Here is a 16,340-nt window from a genome sequence, read left to right as displayed (position 1 = left end):
AGTCAAATTAACGTATTTAAAAAAAGGATAATATAATGTTAAATCTATGAAAATAGTTTAAGAAAGTACATGGCACCATAGTTTCATCACTTTACACTGTAAAGTTTACAGTGTCGCAACCACCGTCTTTTTGCACTCAATGTAACTTTTTGCAGTAACCTGTCATAGTTTAATGAATGGGAGGATGACAAAGCGACACGAGGTAAGCTGCATTGAATACACATGTGCACACATATCCTACATACAGCTCCCGATCGGGGCGATGTTCACGGGATTTTGTCCACAAAATGATAAGAGCACACATTATTTTAACATTTTATTATTTTACACACAGTATTTTCAATTAAGCGCTGCAAGTCATGCTCATTTTCTCTAGTCAGCTTTTGACATCAGCATCAATTGACCTTTTTACCCCATTTTAACAGATTTTTAGGGAGACCGAAACACAAGAGCATCCAAAAGGAAGTTAGAATCATGGCGGCGCTCATCGGTTACTCTGGGAAGCCCTCCCTGCACATCACCCACCCAAATCACTAGAGTGCGGTAAATGTACGTACAGGCAGTAAAGAAAACAATGCATTCAAAGACTTCTGTAGTCAGCATTGTTCTGATAAAAAGCCAAAAAAAAAAAAAAAAACATCGTACCACACCCAGTCCCTCACTCACACATTGCTGTATCAATGTACATCTAGATTTGACATGCAGCATCACTGCAAACATCGGCCTGAAGGAAGTGATGAGTCATAGTGGACTCACAGAGACCAGTGATGTAAAACAAGTTAAGCATAATACCACAGAAAACCAAGAAAACTTGTAAAATCAACTATAGACTACATCCAAAAAAATTGATCAAGGTGCAGCTTTTAAAATATAATCAAATGGAGCACAGGTTCCATAATTCACACCCTAAAACTGGTCTTTAAAATGCTTTTATACACTGTAAAAAAAAACATTTTATCACTGTAAAAAGTATGCCTTGCAAGAAACGACTATTTCAGTCTTTCGACTTCAAAATATCATGTGTAATTCAATGTGTTACTTGCCAATTCTTTGTAATTATTTGTGACATTTACTAGCTTCTTACTTGACTTTAAGTAAAAACTGTTTCTCCACTCAATTTTATTTCTGTAAGTTGAGGTCTACATTCACATCTCTTACGAAATATCACACTACTGTGACCACTGCATGCAGCAAAATACCATACAGAGATATTGCTTCCCCACTAAAACTGCAGAAACTTTCTTTTAGAAAATAAAATCAAAACAAGAAGTTACAGTAGGATTCTGACAGCTTACACTTACTGGAAAACATAGCATATTTTTGGGCTAGTAACAATAACGGCAGTAACTACAGAAACAACGTTTATCATGGCACATTTTTGTAATATAAATGAGTAAGAGAAAACCTAGCAGTGTGTTTCTAGATTCAATAGATTTGTTTGTTCGTTTATGATTTAACGCCATGCGAGCTACCTTCGCTATATTCATTGTGAGAACGAGGTTAGTTAAGTTAAATTAAGTTTTTTAATTTGATCTTAGATAAAAACTCTAAAACTAAATCTGGCCTTACTTCATTTAAAAATCTTTCCATAAACGTCAACAGAAAAATAATGAGTTCTGACAGACTTTGAAGCACATTTTGATGGATTGTAATAGTTTAAAGATAATGGATTCTGGCATAAAGAACATAAAGGAGGATCTACACCCGCCTAAAGAAAACTATGGGTTAGTCTGGAATGTGGATTCAGTAGATAGTCTCAGCTACAGAGACTGATGTGTCATGTACTTTCCTATATTACCGCTGCAGAGTGTTTTAGTAGTATTGATCCTACTGCACGCAGAATTACCAGTGACCTGATATGACCCCATTTACAAGGGTACGGTAATGGCATCAGATGGTAATTACATTTAGTCATTTAGCAGACGCTTTTATCCAAAGCGACTTACAAATGAGGACAATAAAAGCAGTCAAAACTAACAAAAGAGCAACAATATATAAGTGCAAATGACAAGTCTCGGTTAGCCTAACGCAGTACACGTAGCAAGGTGTGTATATACATATTACACACACACACACAAAGAAAAACAAGAAGATAGAATTGAAAAAATAGAAAGCTAGTGTTTGTTTGTTTTTTTTTATAAAAAAGATGAAAAATATAGATCAAGTAGAATTAAAATAGAATAGAAAGTGTTAGAGTTAGAGGGTCAAATAAAGGTGGAACAGATGTGTTTTTAGTCGTTTCTTGAAGATGGTTAAGGACTCAGCTGCTCGGATTGATTTGGGCAGGTCATTCCACCAGGAGGGAACAGTTAATGAAAAAGTCAGTGAAAGTGATTTTGTGCCTCTTTTAGATGGCACAATAATACGCCGTTCACTTGCAGAACGCAAGCTTCTAGAGGGCACATAACGCTGAAGTAATGAATTTAGGTAAATGGGTGCAGAGCCAGTGGTGGTTTTGTAGGCAAACATTAATGCCTTGAATTTAATGCGAGCAACTACTGGTAGCCAGTGCAAATTGATGATCAGAGGTGTGACATGCGTTCTTTTCGGCTCACTAAAGATTAATCTTGCAGCGGCATTTTGGATTAATTGTAGAGGTTTGATAGAAGTGGCTGGAAGACTAATGGTGTCCTTATTTTTCTGTAAGTGATGGCCAGTTGCATGCACACACGTTCATACTGCACTGCACAGCTAAGGGCTTGTGCATCACACTAGTAGCGACGCAGCTGATTTATAACTGTGTTTCCCTCACTCACAAAACAGCAGCAGTATCATTCATCACACTGGAAGGATGCGGGGAGGAGCGGGGGATTTCACAGTCAAGATATTGATCTCATTGCACTCCACACTAACCCAACACATATATCTGATTCAAACATGCGTATAAGACCTGTTACATTATAATAACGCTAAAGACAAAATTGCAATGTTTATGACGGGTGTTATAAAATCTTATTTCTATCTTTGCTGATCTCTATTTATCTAAAGCGGGGGTCTCAAGTAAGTTAGCTCGTGGCCTGATTGGAGGTAGCGCACCAAGACGTTCTTGTTCTTGACATATCTGCCCTGAGGTTGTCTTAATTATCCTATTTCATATTTTAATTATCATTAAATCCATATTTGATTATCGCGATTTGAAAAAATTGTGGTAAATCCTGCTTAGCGTTAAGCAAAGTTAGTAAGAGTCTCACGCAGAGTAGGTTACGTTTTGTGTGAAAACATGACTAAAGGCAGACTGCTGAGAGAAATTATATGAAAGAACGTATAATTGAATGAATTGTATGAATGCATAAGGGGGAACCGACTGTTTTCAGAAAAGTTTTGATGGCATTTGCTTTTCATCTTCCCTCTGTGCAATGCGCAATAAAGCAAGCGCAGCGCTGCTTTGTTAACAGAGGTTACCAGGGAAATGGCTCTATTTCTGTTGTTCCATAAGCGCCACCTGGGGCCAGTTGCATAAACTTAAGACACTGTCTTAACATAGTGGCTAAGAACTAGTTTGAACAACTAGCAGTTAGCCAAGCGGCAAGAATTCTTAGGCTATTTTTCAGATTCAAGTTAGGCCAAGCTACATTTTTATGTAAGCGTTTCAAAAAAAGTTACGAGCAGTCTTAATTTTTTTTAGATGACTAACTTTTAAGACAAGTCTAAGCCTTTTATGCAACCAGCCCCTGCTCTCAGACAGTGGATCTACATTTTCCTTCAGCCTGTCTGCCAATTTTGTCCAGACTAACGCAAAAAGCAGACCACATTTTTGTAGTAAATCTTAACCGGTCGATGGAAAATAGGCTACCTTGTTATCCGAAGTGTTGAGATTTTTAATGAATAGTAGCTTATGTAGAACTGTTTATGGAGGAGATAAAATATAATTTATCATTCTGACACATCCTTTTCACAAAATATTTCAAGGCTGAAATGTGAGGTTTATCATTTTATAAAACTTTTTTGGGTCAAAACTTTACTTGAACATGCAGAACATGTCAGTAGATAATATGTTATGAATATTTTTTTTGCTAGTTTAAAATCCAGACAACGTTTTTAAGGTTTTTATTTCAATGTTTGTGCAAACAAAAAGTGCATAGTGCTGCTAATTTTATTTGATGTTTTTCTACATAAAATGATTTCAGGTTGTGTATCAGTACTTTTTCCAGCACATTTTAACAATACTGTGTATAACTTGTTTGAACTGATACATTATTTAAGAGATTTAAGTATGGGTAGCTCTCAGACACTTTTATTTTTAAAAAGTAGCTCTCGAATGAAATAAGGTTGGAGTCCCCTGATCTAAAGCATGGATGGATCTTCATTATTTGAGCTCAAGCTTATATAATGCTTCATCCAAAAGCTGATTCACTTTAATTTGCTTTAATTAAATTCCTGACTACAGAAATCCATTTAAACATTTATTCCTCCTGTCAAACTAATCCGTATGTTAGTTATGCTACTAGTACTTTTTATCTTTTAATCACTAGCAAGTAATCCACTCGTTTCACTAGTAACTACTCACAAAATACTAATTCCTTTGCTACTAGTCACTATACCAATGGAATAGTTGCTTGGTAATACTGGGATAGTGACTAGTAGCAAGGGAATAAGTACTAGTGTCTAAAGCACATGTGACTAATTGACTAGTAACAACTGCAATATGCACTGGTGACTAATTGAATTAGGTATCAGTCTCTGATGGAACTAGTAGCAGTGTGCAAGTGCCAAATCTAATTAATAGCAACTAGTGAAACCAAAAATCATACTGGTCACTATTTAATTACATACTAATAATTGAAAGATAATATTAGACAAAATAAATACTGGTAAGTTAAGGAGTATCATCTTGTCTCCAGCCTAGACTCTAATTAACTAAAGGAAATGAGCTGAATTTAATTCATTTCTTTTAAAGCTTCTTGTGTGTTTTGTTTTGTTTTTGAAGAACATAAAACGCATTTTACACTTCCGTATATGTGAAAGGTGTTAACGAAGCCATTCATTCATTTAAATTACAGGTAAAACGTACGGGTCTGTAACGTATGACTGATTTTCATGATCAAAATAACATGTAGACAAGCTAAGCTAGAGTTCGTCACCCTGATCCAAACAGTGTTTTGGGCAGAAAGAGCTGTGTCACTGTACGTTTATATATTTTCTGTTTCTTATTTTCGCTAAATGTACTTGCAAATGAGAGACTGCTTTCAGTATCCACTGTTTATATTACTAGTAGGGATGGGCGATACCACTTATTTTGTTTTCGATACGATACCGATATTTTTCAAGGCAGTATCGTCGATACCGATACCGATACGATACTTCTGAACTAAACTTTTAAATGATGAAATGTATTAAATTATTAAATTACTAAGAGTAAAATGGGTAATGATAACCACTTAACTTTGTTTAAAACACATTTTAACATTCAATACGCCTTAATTGTAATTTATTAGGTTATATTTTTGTTTGCACATGGTTCAAATGTGTTTTTGTTTACACATGATTCAAATCTACAAATACTACAGTTGAACTATGGTCACTTTAGTAAAACCATGGTTCATTATCATAAGGGACTGCCAGTGACCGGCTGTTGCATCCATAAAATGCAACCTTTTTGTTCTGACAGTGTATGATTTCTATTAACATTACTGAATAGAACATGATCTATATTATCTTTCAACGTTCAATTTAAATAAATGTAATTGTACAAACTATGTAGGCTACGATTTGTTTATTGTGAAATAACTCAAACATATGTTTTTTTCTGTCCTCTGATAAGCATTGCTCAGGGCTGCCGTTCCCAAAAGCTTTAATGCTTTCTTATGATACTTTTGGGAAACGCAGCCCTGTTTGAATGCGCTGTCAGCAGTGAGTGAACGCTCTCTGTGATTGATTAGTTCTGTCTTGCAACATTTGCGTGTGTTCAGATGAGCAGGAAAATAATTCTATCCTACACAATTACTTGCGAACAAAGGTTATTTGTTCAATTCAATGCATTTGTACGCATTATTATTATTATTATTATTTTAAATAAACGAAATCACTGGTAAATAAAACACACCTTAGTATCGATATTTTTAGTTTGAGTATCGATACTTTCGATACTCGCGTCAGTATCGATATATCGATACTTAGGATCGATACGCCCATCCCTAATTAGGCTACTAGTACGCTGAGGTTAAGTCACTTACCAGTGCATGCACTTCTAACGCTTCTAGCAGGTTTTCTCCTTTCAGGAAGCTCCTAGTGTACAGAGTCTGGCTGAGAGTGTTGACAGGCGAGATATGGTTGCAGGAGACACTTTTTCCTCCAGAAAGCGTGGCTGCTCGCTCGCTCGCTCGCTCCCTCTTTCACTGCGCTTTCAGCCTTTCATGTTTTCTCTACGCCGACATCTGACGATGGCCTTGGCTGATTTCTTCTGTCTCTGATTGGCTCTCGCCATCCGCTGTGATCCGAGGCCACGCCCACTCGAACAGTGAACGATTCATCGGACCGGACGGAAAATGACCCGAATGTGCAATGTGGACCGACTTTTGAAAGTGGCGATTTCTAAAATTGTCACAATTATTTCTATTTTGCCAGACAAGCAAACAATCATTGCTAGCAATTGCGCCATACTGCACGCACAGTCTGGTCACGTATGCAGGTCATATTGTAATAATTAGAGTATTTAATTTATAATCACTTTAATCACTTATAAATTATAATCAGAAAACAACAACCATTATTTTCACAAAATAATGCTCACATTTGCTAACCAAAGACTGAATCATTAATCAATATACACAAATTCAGAGGCTTTCTCAAAGCCAGGCAGCACATTCCCGTCTTTTGCACAGGAGTCATTTAAAATTAAATTAGCTCCATATCTAATGCTCCACGTCAGATAAAATCGGAGCTTTTCAGGTGAATTAATTGGCCTTTACAAAGGGCACTGCCGCACTGGCTGTTGCTAATGCACTGTTTGGCTCCTCTGTCCATAGCAGCATCAGTTAATGGGTTTGAAAAGCTCTAGCCAGGAGACATGACTCAACCTGAAATCACAAAACAGACAGTACAGGCTTTAAATAGAAACATAAGCATTGATCACTGGATGTCAACAGTGTTTGCAGAAGCAAGACTCTGATAAGTCAGTTTGGAGACCACAAGTTTACCAGCGTGGCATAGATCTTAGTCAGGGTAGTGGTATTTCATTTTTGAAATATTAATGTGAAAATTACGTGGTTTTACACCGTGTGTGCCATTGTAAAGTCTGAAAGTCACAGCTGTTTACACCTGAATAAGGTCTACAGGGTCAGTGTCCAGTTGCAAGAAAATCATTAGCTGTATGAAGTTATTTTATCTTCTGGCTCCAAATTGTTAAAGCCTGCACAGTTGTGAAAACACACACGCATGCATATATATATATATATATATATATATATATATATATATAAATAAAAACACACATCCGCTACATATTTAGAGAAATAAGACTTGGCAGGAAATGATCGCCTGATATGCTGATACAAATAAAATATTGCATGTCCGAGAGAGATAAATATATGTGGGAGGGATTATTTATACAAAGACAAAACCAACATATTCTCGCCTCTGGTTGGTCAACTCACTAGCTCTTGAGCTGCAGCAGCATGACTATTGTGCTCCATCTAGAAGCTTTTAGTGGAGACAACCGCCACCTACTGGCAAAAGCAGAACACTGAGTCACATTGAATGAACTATGAATAGAAAGAGGCTTATGCTGTCAATAATTAAGATGATGTATATTCATAAGCCACTTAAACTATAGTTACTTCCCCTGCATTTTAAAGAATTACATTTCCTATGAAACCAGAAACTGGTTCTGATTAGGAACCAAACTTCAGCTGCAGTTACACATTGGCAAGTTTGGGTAAAGGTTGAAACTATTTGAAGTGGAATGAGCATGAAACCACCCATTTGGAATAAATAATTACATGCACATCCTTAATTAGGAGCTAACAAAACTGAAATCCTAAAAACAAGAAATGAATACACTTACAGCAAGAACAGAAAGCCAGGGTTATCAGAGCCAAGCACATTCTTTATTAAGTGTACAAAAGCAAATGAAAAACAAGGTAAGTGCAAAAAATTAGTGCCTTGATGTCAGACCTACGAGAAGCATGGCTTCGGCCATCTAGAAACCTACAGAAGAGGAAGGCACCAGAAAGATTCTTGTCACAGTATTTAGAGCAAATTTTTTTTTCATTGATATGAATGAGAGAGAGTAAATTTACTAGCACACGTGAACATACTGGTTTATGAAAGAGCTGATCGTACAGATATAATGAAGAGAAGTACAGGCATTTCTCATCCAACGTGACAGGCTGTAAATTCAGCAAATGAAGGGGTCTCCGATGGTCTGACCAACACTGTGTAAACGATAAGTTTATGACAGAACACTATTTCATACACAGACAGACACACACACATTTTAGCCTAAAAACATGTCAGAGATGTTTTGATGTATTCAATAAAAAGAAAAACCTTGGTGAATTTTACGCGATTGTGAGAGATTAACAAGGTCTTTTTTTTTTGGCAAAAGGCATGCACACACACACAACAGATCACTATCGGTAAGATTATAACAACGATGCAGCATGAATTCTTGGAAATGATCAGCTCCACAAAGGCTGAAGAAAGAGAGGGACCCCGAAGAACCACATACTAAACTAACAAATTTATACTCCATACCAAAACTTCCTGTGATGAAGGATCAAAATGCTCCATTTCATGAAATCGAAGATCTAAATGTAAATTTAGAATGCAAACCTTCTAAAAATACAGCCTCAAACTGAATTTGAAACTGCACCTAGACTAATCAACAAAAACTGAGCTGGAACAGAGTATAAATCAGTTAATCAAACCAGTAAAGTTGTGCTAAATCTATAAAGTGTTCTACATGAGTGTCACGTGTAAGGAAGACTGATCATGAATGTACCTGTGTAAAGGGAACAAGGATGGTGTGGCGGCCAAAAAGCCATGCGAACTAGCACCTAACGCAGAGTGATCCATGACCTTAAGGCAGATACTAAGGCCTCGGAGCTTGTGTTGCCAGGCAAAAGGAAAAAAGGCACCAGCTAACAGAAAGCCGGGAGCCAGCAGGCCACTTTGGAACGTCTGGTCTCACACTACCTGCCAAATCATCCCAAGCCATCCCTGTGCACACACTAAAGCTGCGAATCATACACGCAATCCACCTACACACATGCAAAAACACATCATCCTCAGCCAACCGAGGGCCGGAGCCCTTAGGAAAAATGTCTCCACCCCCCCCCCCTCTTCTCCTCCTCCTCCTCACAGAATGGTACACTTTTTCTTTTTCTTCTCTCCATCCTTTTTGCCCTGGTCATTGGTGGGCTTGTCATCGGAGAAGCTAGAGAAGGTGGTGTCTGCAGTAATCGGTTCCCTCAGGGTGAGGAACCAACGGCCCTCGCTTAGGTAGGACAAAGTACCCAAGTCCATCTCGACCTGGGTGCCCTCCTTGCCCTCTTTCTGCAGAGCCAGTATCTCCAGCAAATCCAAACCGGTCTGAACCGCCTCCACGCCTGCCGAGCAGCCTAATGTGACGTGGGCACGGCTACCCATTGGAAGAGCCTCAACACTGGGCATGAGGGCTGGAGCGACCCCTTCTTTGTCCTCTCCCTCGGGCCACAGCTTCATCTGGGTTTCCGTCAAAGCCACACGGGCCCCAAATATACGAGGGGTCACTATGAGAGCAGTGACGGAAAGCTCATCAGACTTGGCAAGTGATTCCTTGACCACCTGCAAGACAAAATATGGCCAAATACGTACTGTATTAATATTTTGGTTTTATTAACATTAATGCATTCGGTTTCATGAACTACTAATAAACAATTTCAGCATTTATTAATCTACATTCACATTTTTTATTATTGATTTGTTATATATATATATATTTTGTTGGATGTCATTATATTTCGGCATTTTGATTTAGTTCTCCTAATAATTTTGTGAACATGTTGTTTAGGTGGAGGCTTTAAATAAGCCCTTATGGGATTTCAGCTTCTCCTGGCACTGTATAAAAAAAGTTATTGTCTTGCAATTTCCTTCATATATATTTTTTAAATTGTGCAAAATAAACTAATAAATATGCCATATGCTAATAAATTATCATGGCAAGAAAAGGGTCAAGTCAGCTACAAAAGGTAAATAAACATTAAAAATCGAGATAAAGAATAGACAAAAAACAAAAATGAACAAGATGATAATTATAAATCTATTGTAAGTTCATGATCTCTCATTGATTGTTTAATTTGAATTGTAAAGTGTTATCAATATAGCACGTTTCAGACACTTAAAGGACAGATTTGACAATCATCACTAACAAATTTTCAGGGAATGTTACATATTAGATACCATACAAGTATTGGCAGATATTAGTAATATTTAATTATCAGTATTGGTCTGAATTTGTTGATATTAGAAGCTGATAATATAAAGGGGGTTCCGCCATCAATATTATGATGACTGATTTTCAACTGTAAAATTACATATGTAATATTTTATACTGGAAAACAAGATAGACATTTTTGCCAGAATATTAGTTATTGACTGCAATTATATTATATTCAAGCAGGGATCTGATTCCAAAAACACATCGGAGCACATACATTTGCACTACATGATATGACACATCTAAGAAAACGGCTTGTGTGGAAAACTAACCTGTAGCTCTGCATACTCTTTTGCCCCCTCTGCTTTCCCATAATCACAGAACTTTGTAGTACAGTGGAGGTGCAATGGGTTCTGGAAATACTGCTCAAGATCCACTTCTTTTTCCGCCTCACCAGTAACTGGGAAAAAAATTAAATAAAATCAGCACTACAAACACACCAACTCGGAGGAGAAACACAAGTGTATTTGTTTACACAGTCCACTCACATTCACTGATGTGTTCTTTGAAGGCCTCCAAAGTGTCCAGGGTCTTGAGAAAGTCCATGGTTGCACACTTAATTCGTTCCTCTTCCTCTGGAAGCAGGAACCAGCCAAAGAACAAAGGCAGCTCTGGCTCTTTCGGCTTGGTCTCGGCCTCTTTTGGAGGCTCAGCTTGAACTCCATCAGCCTCTGGTTGTACCTTATCCTCTCCTCCTTCTGTCTTGGTCTCCTCACCTTTATCAGATTCTTCTGGCATGGCTTCATTCACAGCAGTGGGTTTGGACTCTGCCTCTTTGGCAGACTCCTCTTTCTTAGGTTCTACCTCTTTCACAGCTTCTTCCTCCTGCTTCTCAGGTTCAGAATTCACTTGAACCTGTGGCTCCTCAGACTTCTTCTGCTGTTCTGGCTCAGGAGGTTTCTCAGAAGACTCGGCAGCCGGGGTTTCCTTAGGAGATTTTTCCTGATTGAACTCCATCAGCCTCTGGTTGTACCTTATCCTCTCCTCCTTCTGTCTTTGTCTCCTCACCTTTATCAGATTCTTCTGGCATGGCTTCATTCACAGCAGTGGGTTTGGACTCTGCCTCTTTGGCAGACTCCTCTTTCTTAGGCTCTACCTCTTTCACAGCTTCTTCCTCCTGCTTCTCAGGTTCAGAATTCACTTGAACCTGTGGCTCCTCAGACTTCTTCTGCTGTTCTGGCTCAGGAGGTTTCTCAGAAGACTCGGCAGCCGGGGTTTCCTTAGGAGATTTTTCCAGAGCCACCTCGGGTTCAGATGGTCTGGCAGGAGGTGCTTCAGAGTCTGTCGCTTTCTCCTTTTCTGGCAATTCCCCAGCCAAAGGCTCGTTCTCTGGGGTCTTCTCTGGTTTACGGGCTGCTTTTGGAGGATCTGCTGGTTCTGAAGGTGCCACCTCTTCAGACCTAGGCTCCGATTTCTCCTCTTGTTGCACCGCCGCTTCCTGTGTCTCAGCAACAGCCTCTGGAACTTCCCGATTCTGTTCAGCTTCCATTGCTACACAGCAGGCCGCTTCTGATAAACAAGGTATATTTGGCAAGAGTGAGTGTGAATGCATTTTACTAGAGATTACGCTGTACATGAGATGAATAGTGTGAGAACTGCATGCAAATGTGAACAAGTGGTTAAATGACAGGCAGCTCCAGGAACGCTTGGTAAAGATTAACAGAAACTATCCACCTGAACATGGCAGTTAAAATGACCACTTCTTCAGACCCTTCACAGTACGTAGGCACTTGGAAACTTCAATTTTACTACCCACAACTGCATATTTGAGTTCTGCAACCTCTGTACAGAGTCCAGCTCTCGTCCTTTCGAGCAAATCTGAAAACCACTGCTCTGTTTAGACCAATGCACACTCGGATTCATTTGAAATAAAACACCACTGTGCATTTCTAGTGAAATCGGAGTAGGCATGAGACTGCCAATGCATGAGCTGCTTTTTCTCTGGCCTACACATTACTCCTTTGCTTTTTATCCATATTACTCTTTTTTTTTTTTTGCAAGTAAACCACAGAAACTCTGTATGCTTGGAGTCTTCGGTTTTAACGATACTTTGCACCGTTATGTCGCGGTCTCCTAATGTTAGATTTCAGATTAATAAGCAGAAGTTCAGCTGTAGCCCAGATGATTAGGTTGTGCTTTCGAGTCATCAGATGTCAAATGACTTTTTCATTGTGAAACCAGTTGTCGTCATCACCTTCTGGCCAAAATACATCTGTTCCCCATTTTATAGAGCAATGCAAATCTTCACAGCTTAATCAAATGGCAAACCTTCATATCAGCCAGGCGACAATTCCCAGCTAATGGGTTCAAAAGGCACCTTTACAACATACTGCCACTAACTGTTAACTTCTCTATGCAGTGGCCCGATTTTACACCAACAAAGCTTTAATTTAACCTTGGGCACGTTCCAGGTTCTGATGAAAGCATGTGAAAAACAGGAGCCCAGCAGTGAGTCGTGAGACACTAACACCTGCACTTCATTTGGGCCACTTCTTTGTGGCGGTGTCTTAATATCAAGTGTGCTGCCTACTTAGACAGCATTTCTGGGAAGTAAACACGTTCCGAGTCATTTCAATGTGTCTGGTGCCCAATTGCTTTCCAGTAGGCAGCTCACTGGATTTTGATTCTCACGCAGCCTTTGTGCGACCAAATTAGATTCGTACACGCCGCCTAATCTATGGAAGACAAAAGAAAACCCAAAACGCCCAATAGATTCACTCAAACAGCATCAAGCTGAGCTCACGCGTTACGCTCTTATAACGGTACTAGCTTTAGCGACATTGCGCACACGAATTTAGACAACTTAGTGGAAAAATTGTGCGCCGATTTAAAAGTAACGCGGACTACACTTCATTAAATGAATGTCTAAATCTATAAAGGCTCGTAGATGAATATGACCAAATAAGCGAACCCGTTAATTAACGGTAACAATGCAAAGCCATGGATTCGGGGAGTGGCAGTGCCCCAGCCACGCTGCATGCAGACAAAACAAATCAGGGTGGCAATGCCTAGCGCAGCTGGGAAAGAAAGCACATGTCAGAAACACCAATTATTTGTTACATCTAAAATATTTGTTTTCGATAAAGTTTTTGATTTGCATAACCAAACTTACTTGTTGCAAATACGATCTACAAGATTAAAACATAACAGTCAGTGATCAGCGTAAATGCAACTCACTTGAGTTCAGCGTTGGTAGATGTATGAAAAGCTGTCACCGTTTTCCGAGGCTGAAGGTTCAAAGCGCCGTACAGCCAAATTCCACGTTTCTCCAGAGCGCTGCGCAGAACCCCCGCCTGGCCGAGCACTAGCAATAATCAGGAAACAAAACGGAAACCAATGGCACTTGAGCACGCTCCCTGCGTGCACGAGAGCGCGGACACGGAAGGGAGAGGCAACAGAGCGCGCTCCCGCCTCGCAGTGCACGTCAGCACCCGGATTGTTTTGTCTCATCATACTGCTCATCAATTATCATGTGGTTTAATTACTCCATTAATACAGTTCAGTCTTACCTTTAATTTCATATCAATGATTAAGTTGATCTTAAGTTTAAAAACTGTAAGTCCTTTAAGTTAGCATATGATGCAAATTATAGGTTGGGGGTCTGTTTTACGCTGTTTTTAGACGCCAACGAACAGAAGTCGCGATTGCCGTTAATAAAGCATTAAAGTACTTTTTATTATTCATCACTCTATCAAATATTTGCACATCACAAATATATCACAAAAATTGTGTTACGTTAAAAAAATTTAAAAATATAAAATGTATATATTTGGTGTTTAGCTATGCGTAATAGCGGCGTGAAAGTAGACTGCGTTGCGGAATTTTGCGAAACTTTGCGCCCCCCCCCAAAAAAATGTAATTGTTTATATATAATAAACTTCACAGAAGTTTAGAATTCGTTTAAAAAGTCAACATTCTTGTAAAACAATCGCCCCCAAACGCATTGTGTATAGGCTACTTGTAAAGCAAACTGTTTCCATTTTGATACACTGTCACTGACTGAGAACAGATATTCAGTAGGCCATTAAAGGAATTCAAACCTTTACATTTGATTTGCCTACTGCGTAAATGTATTGCAACAATCTTTGAAAAAGACAAGGTGGCAAACAAATGTATCAATTTTTTCAAGCCTCGCACAAGCAGACTCAGTAAAGTACGGTGACCATATCTGTGACCATGGACCACAAAACCCAGTCAAAAGGGTCAATTTTTCGAAATTGAGATTTATACATCATCTGAAAGCTGAATAAATAAGCTTTCCATTGATGTATGGTTTGTTAGGATATGATTTGTTAGGATAGGACAATATTTGGCTGAGATACAACTATTGAAAAATATATGAAAATCTGGAATCTGAGGGTGCAAAAAAAAAAAAATCTAAATATTGAGAAAATCGCCTTTAAATTTGTCCAAATGCAGTTCTTAGCAATGCATATTACTAATCAAAAATTAAGTTTAGATATATTTACGGTAGGAAATTTACAAAATATCTTCGTGGAACATGATCTTTACTTAATATCCTAATGATTTTTGGCATAAAAGAAAAATCGATAATTTTGACCCATACAATGTTTTTTTTGGCTATTGCTGCAAATATACCCCAGCGACTTAAGACTGGTTTTGTGGTCCAGGGTCACATATTTAGTTTTCCAAAAAGAGGACAGTGGGTTCGGGCGGGATGGAGTGTTGTTGGTTGGTGGTTAACGTAGTGCCCAAAGTAGCATAATGACCATATCCCAAATATCAACACTCAAAATATGTCATTTCCATACCTAAAATACATATTTTACAGTGACTGTTATTTATCATAAACACAGCTAAAAAGCTTCCTACCAGTGGCCCTCCTTCACAAAACTGAACAGCACAGTTTTACCATAGGCAGAGTGCAAAATGTGTCAATACAAGCATTTCAGACAAATGTAATTTATGCAAGATTTCAAACCTTTAATCCAAGGGGAAAAATCAACCCATGGCAACAGTTTAAAAGTAGCCCAATTCCATGGGGGGAAAACGCGGGCTTGACATCCCTGCATCCAACACAAGCTATAGGAGTCAGATTTGACTGATCACGGGTTGAGAGGAGAGATGGCTGACAGACCATGCTGAAGGATTTGCTGCTCAACAGATCCTGAGCTCATTGAAACATATCTGATCTTCCTTTACACTGAGCGCGCGTGATCTCGGAATCGATCTCGAACCACCACCAGAGAATGTAGAATGTTAGAATGTTTGTGGGAGCGGGCGGAATGGACACAGAACATCTCGGGAGCAGAACAGGAGCGGGCGATAATGGTCAGAAATTCAGCGGGAGCGGGATTAAGAAAACAGTCCCTCGCAGGGCTCTAATACAAAAACGCACACAATGAATGGTGATTGTAGAAAGCAAAAGCCAAATCCCGGACATTTTGGGAGTTCTATTTTTTAGGTCCAAAAAGAGGACATGTCCGGGAAAAAGTGGACGTATGGTCACCCTAAAGGTTATTGTAATTATGATTGTCATAAAATATTATAGTGAATACATGCCAATCAAAATGATCAAAGTATTAATTTAAATTGTTTGTGTTTTAAAATGAAGTTTGTAAAGAGTAAAACCCGCAAGGATCCGCAGGCACCTCCTGTTTTGTGAATCCATGTTTACATGCCAGTTATACAGGAGCATACCTAGCAAAACAGCTGGAGTGTTCATGCTGTGTCTTGTTGATATCCGTGAGGGACGTGTGAAAAGTATGCAGGATTTTTGAGTGGTTATGTGTTCTGACATTGCACAGACAGGTTTCGCAGTTAAGAATCACTGCTTCAGCCTATCACAGTGGAGTTCAGAACAAATGCAAGTTGGGGGTGGCTGCTTTCTCACAAGTGTTTGTGGTATGTTCGCATAATTAGAAGATATATAACCCATACAAACATACTCACACACAAACTG

General features: G+C 38.8%; 1 protein-coding gene across 4 annotated transcripts; it reads right to left on the bottom strand.

Annotated features, from left to right (window-relative positions):
• Positions 1 to 8,527: 8,527 nt before the first annotated feature.
• LOC107590558 (2',3'-cyclic-nucleotide 3'-phosphodiesterase-like) lies at positions 8,528 to 13,819 on the bottom strand. Of its 4 annotated transcripts, XM_016279378.1 has the most exons (6): positions 13,595 to 13,817; positions 11,670 to 11,926; positions 11,379 to 11,636; positions 10,906 to 11,086; positions 10,690 to 10,817; positions 8,528 to 9,765 (listed from the first exon to the last, which is right to left on the bottom strand). In XM_016279378.1, the coding sequence occupies exons 2-6, from the start codon at positions 11,904 to 11,906 to the stop codon at positions 9,298 to 9,300; spliced, it is 1,272 nt and encodes a 423-aa protein (XP_016134864.1). In that variant the 5' UTR covers positions 11,907 to 11,926; positions 13,595 to 13,817; the 3' UTR covers positions 8,528 to 9,297. The 4 variants fall into 4 exon arrangements, with proteins under 4 accessions (XP_016134864.1, XP_016134861.1, XP_016134862.1 ...); XM_016279375.1 differs by lacking the exon at positions 11,379 to 11,636 and having other exon boundaries at positions 10,906 to 11,352; positions 11,645 to 11,926; positions 13,595 to 13,819; XM_016279376.1 differs by lacking the exon at positions 11,379 to 11,636 and having other exon boundaries at positions 10,906 to 11,359; positions 11,652 to 11,926; positions 13,595 to 13,819.
• Positions 13,820 to 16,340: the final 2,521 nt, after the last annotated feature.

The sequence above is a fragment of the Sinocyclocheilus grahami genome, unplaced genomic scaffold, assembly GCF_001515645.1.
Source record: "Sinocyclocheilus grahami isolate Dianchi unplaced genomic scaffold, SAMN03320097.WGS_v1.1 scaffold130.1, whole genome shotgun sequence".
Classification (NCBI taxonomy): Eukaryota; Metazoa; Chordata; class Actinopteri; order Cypriniformes; family Cyprinidae; genus Sinocyclocheilus; species Sinocyclocheilus grahami.
Note: the sequence above shows the minus strand (reverse complement) of the source record. Positions and strands in the feature narration are given on the sequence as shown.

Bases quoted from the DNA above. Each gene is read 5' to 3' on its own strand.
- LOC107590558 (XM_016279375.1), bottom strand. From the start codon at position 11,906: ATGGAAGCTGAACAGAATCGGGAAGTTCCAGAGGCTGTTGCTGAGACA. The intron at 10,818-10,905 runs GTGAGTGGACTG...TTTTTTTCCCAG, and splicing joins CAAAGAACACATCAGTGAAT to TTACTGGTGAGGCGGAAAAA. The intron at 9,766-10,689 runs GTTAGTTTTCCA...TTTGTCTTGCAG, and splicing joins AAGAGTATGCAGAGCTACAG to GTGGTCAAGGAATCACTTGC.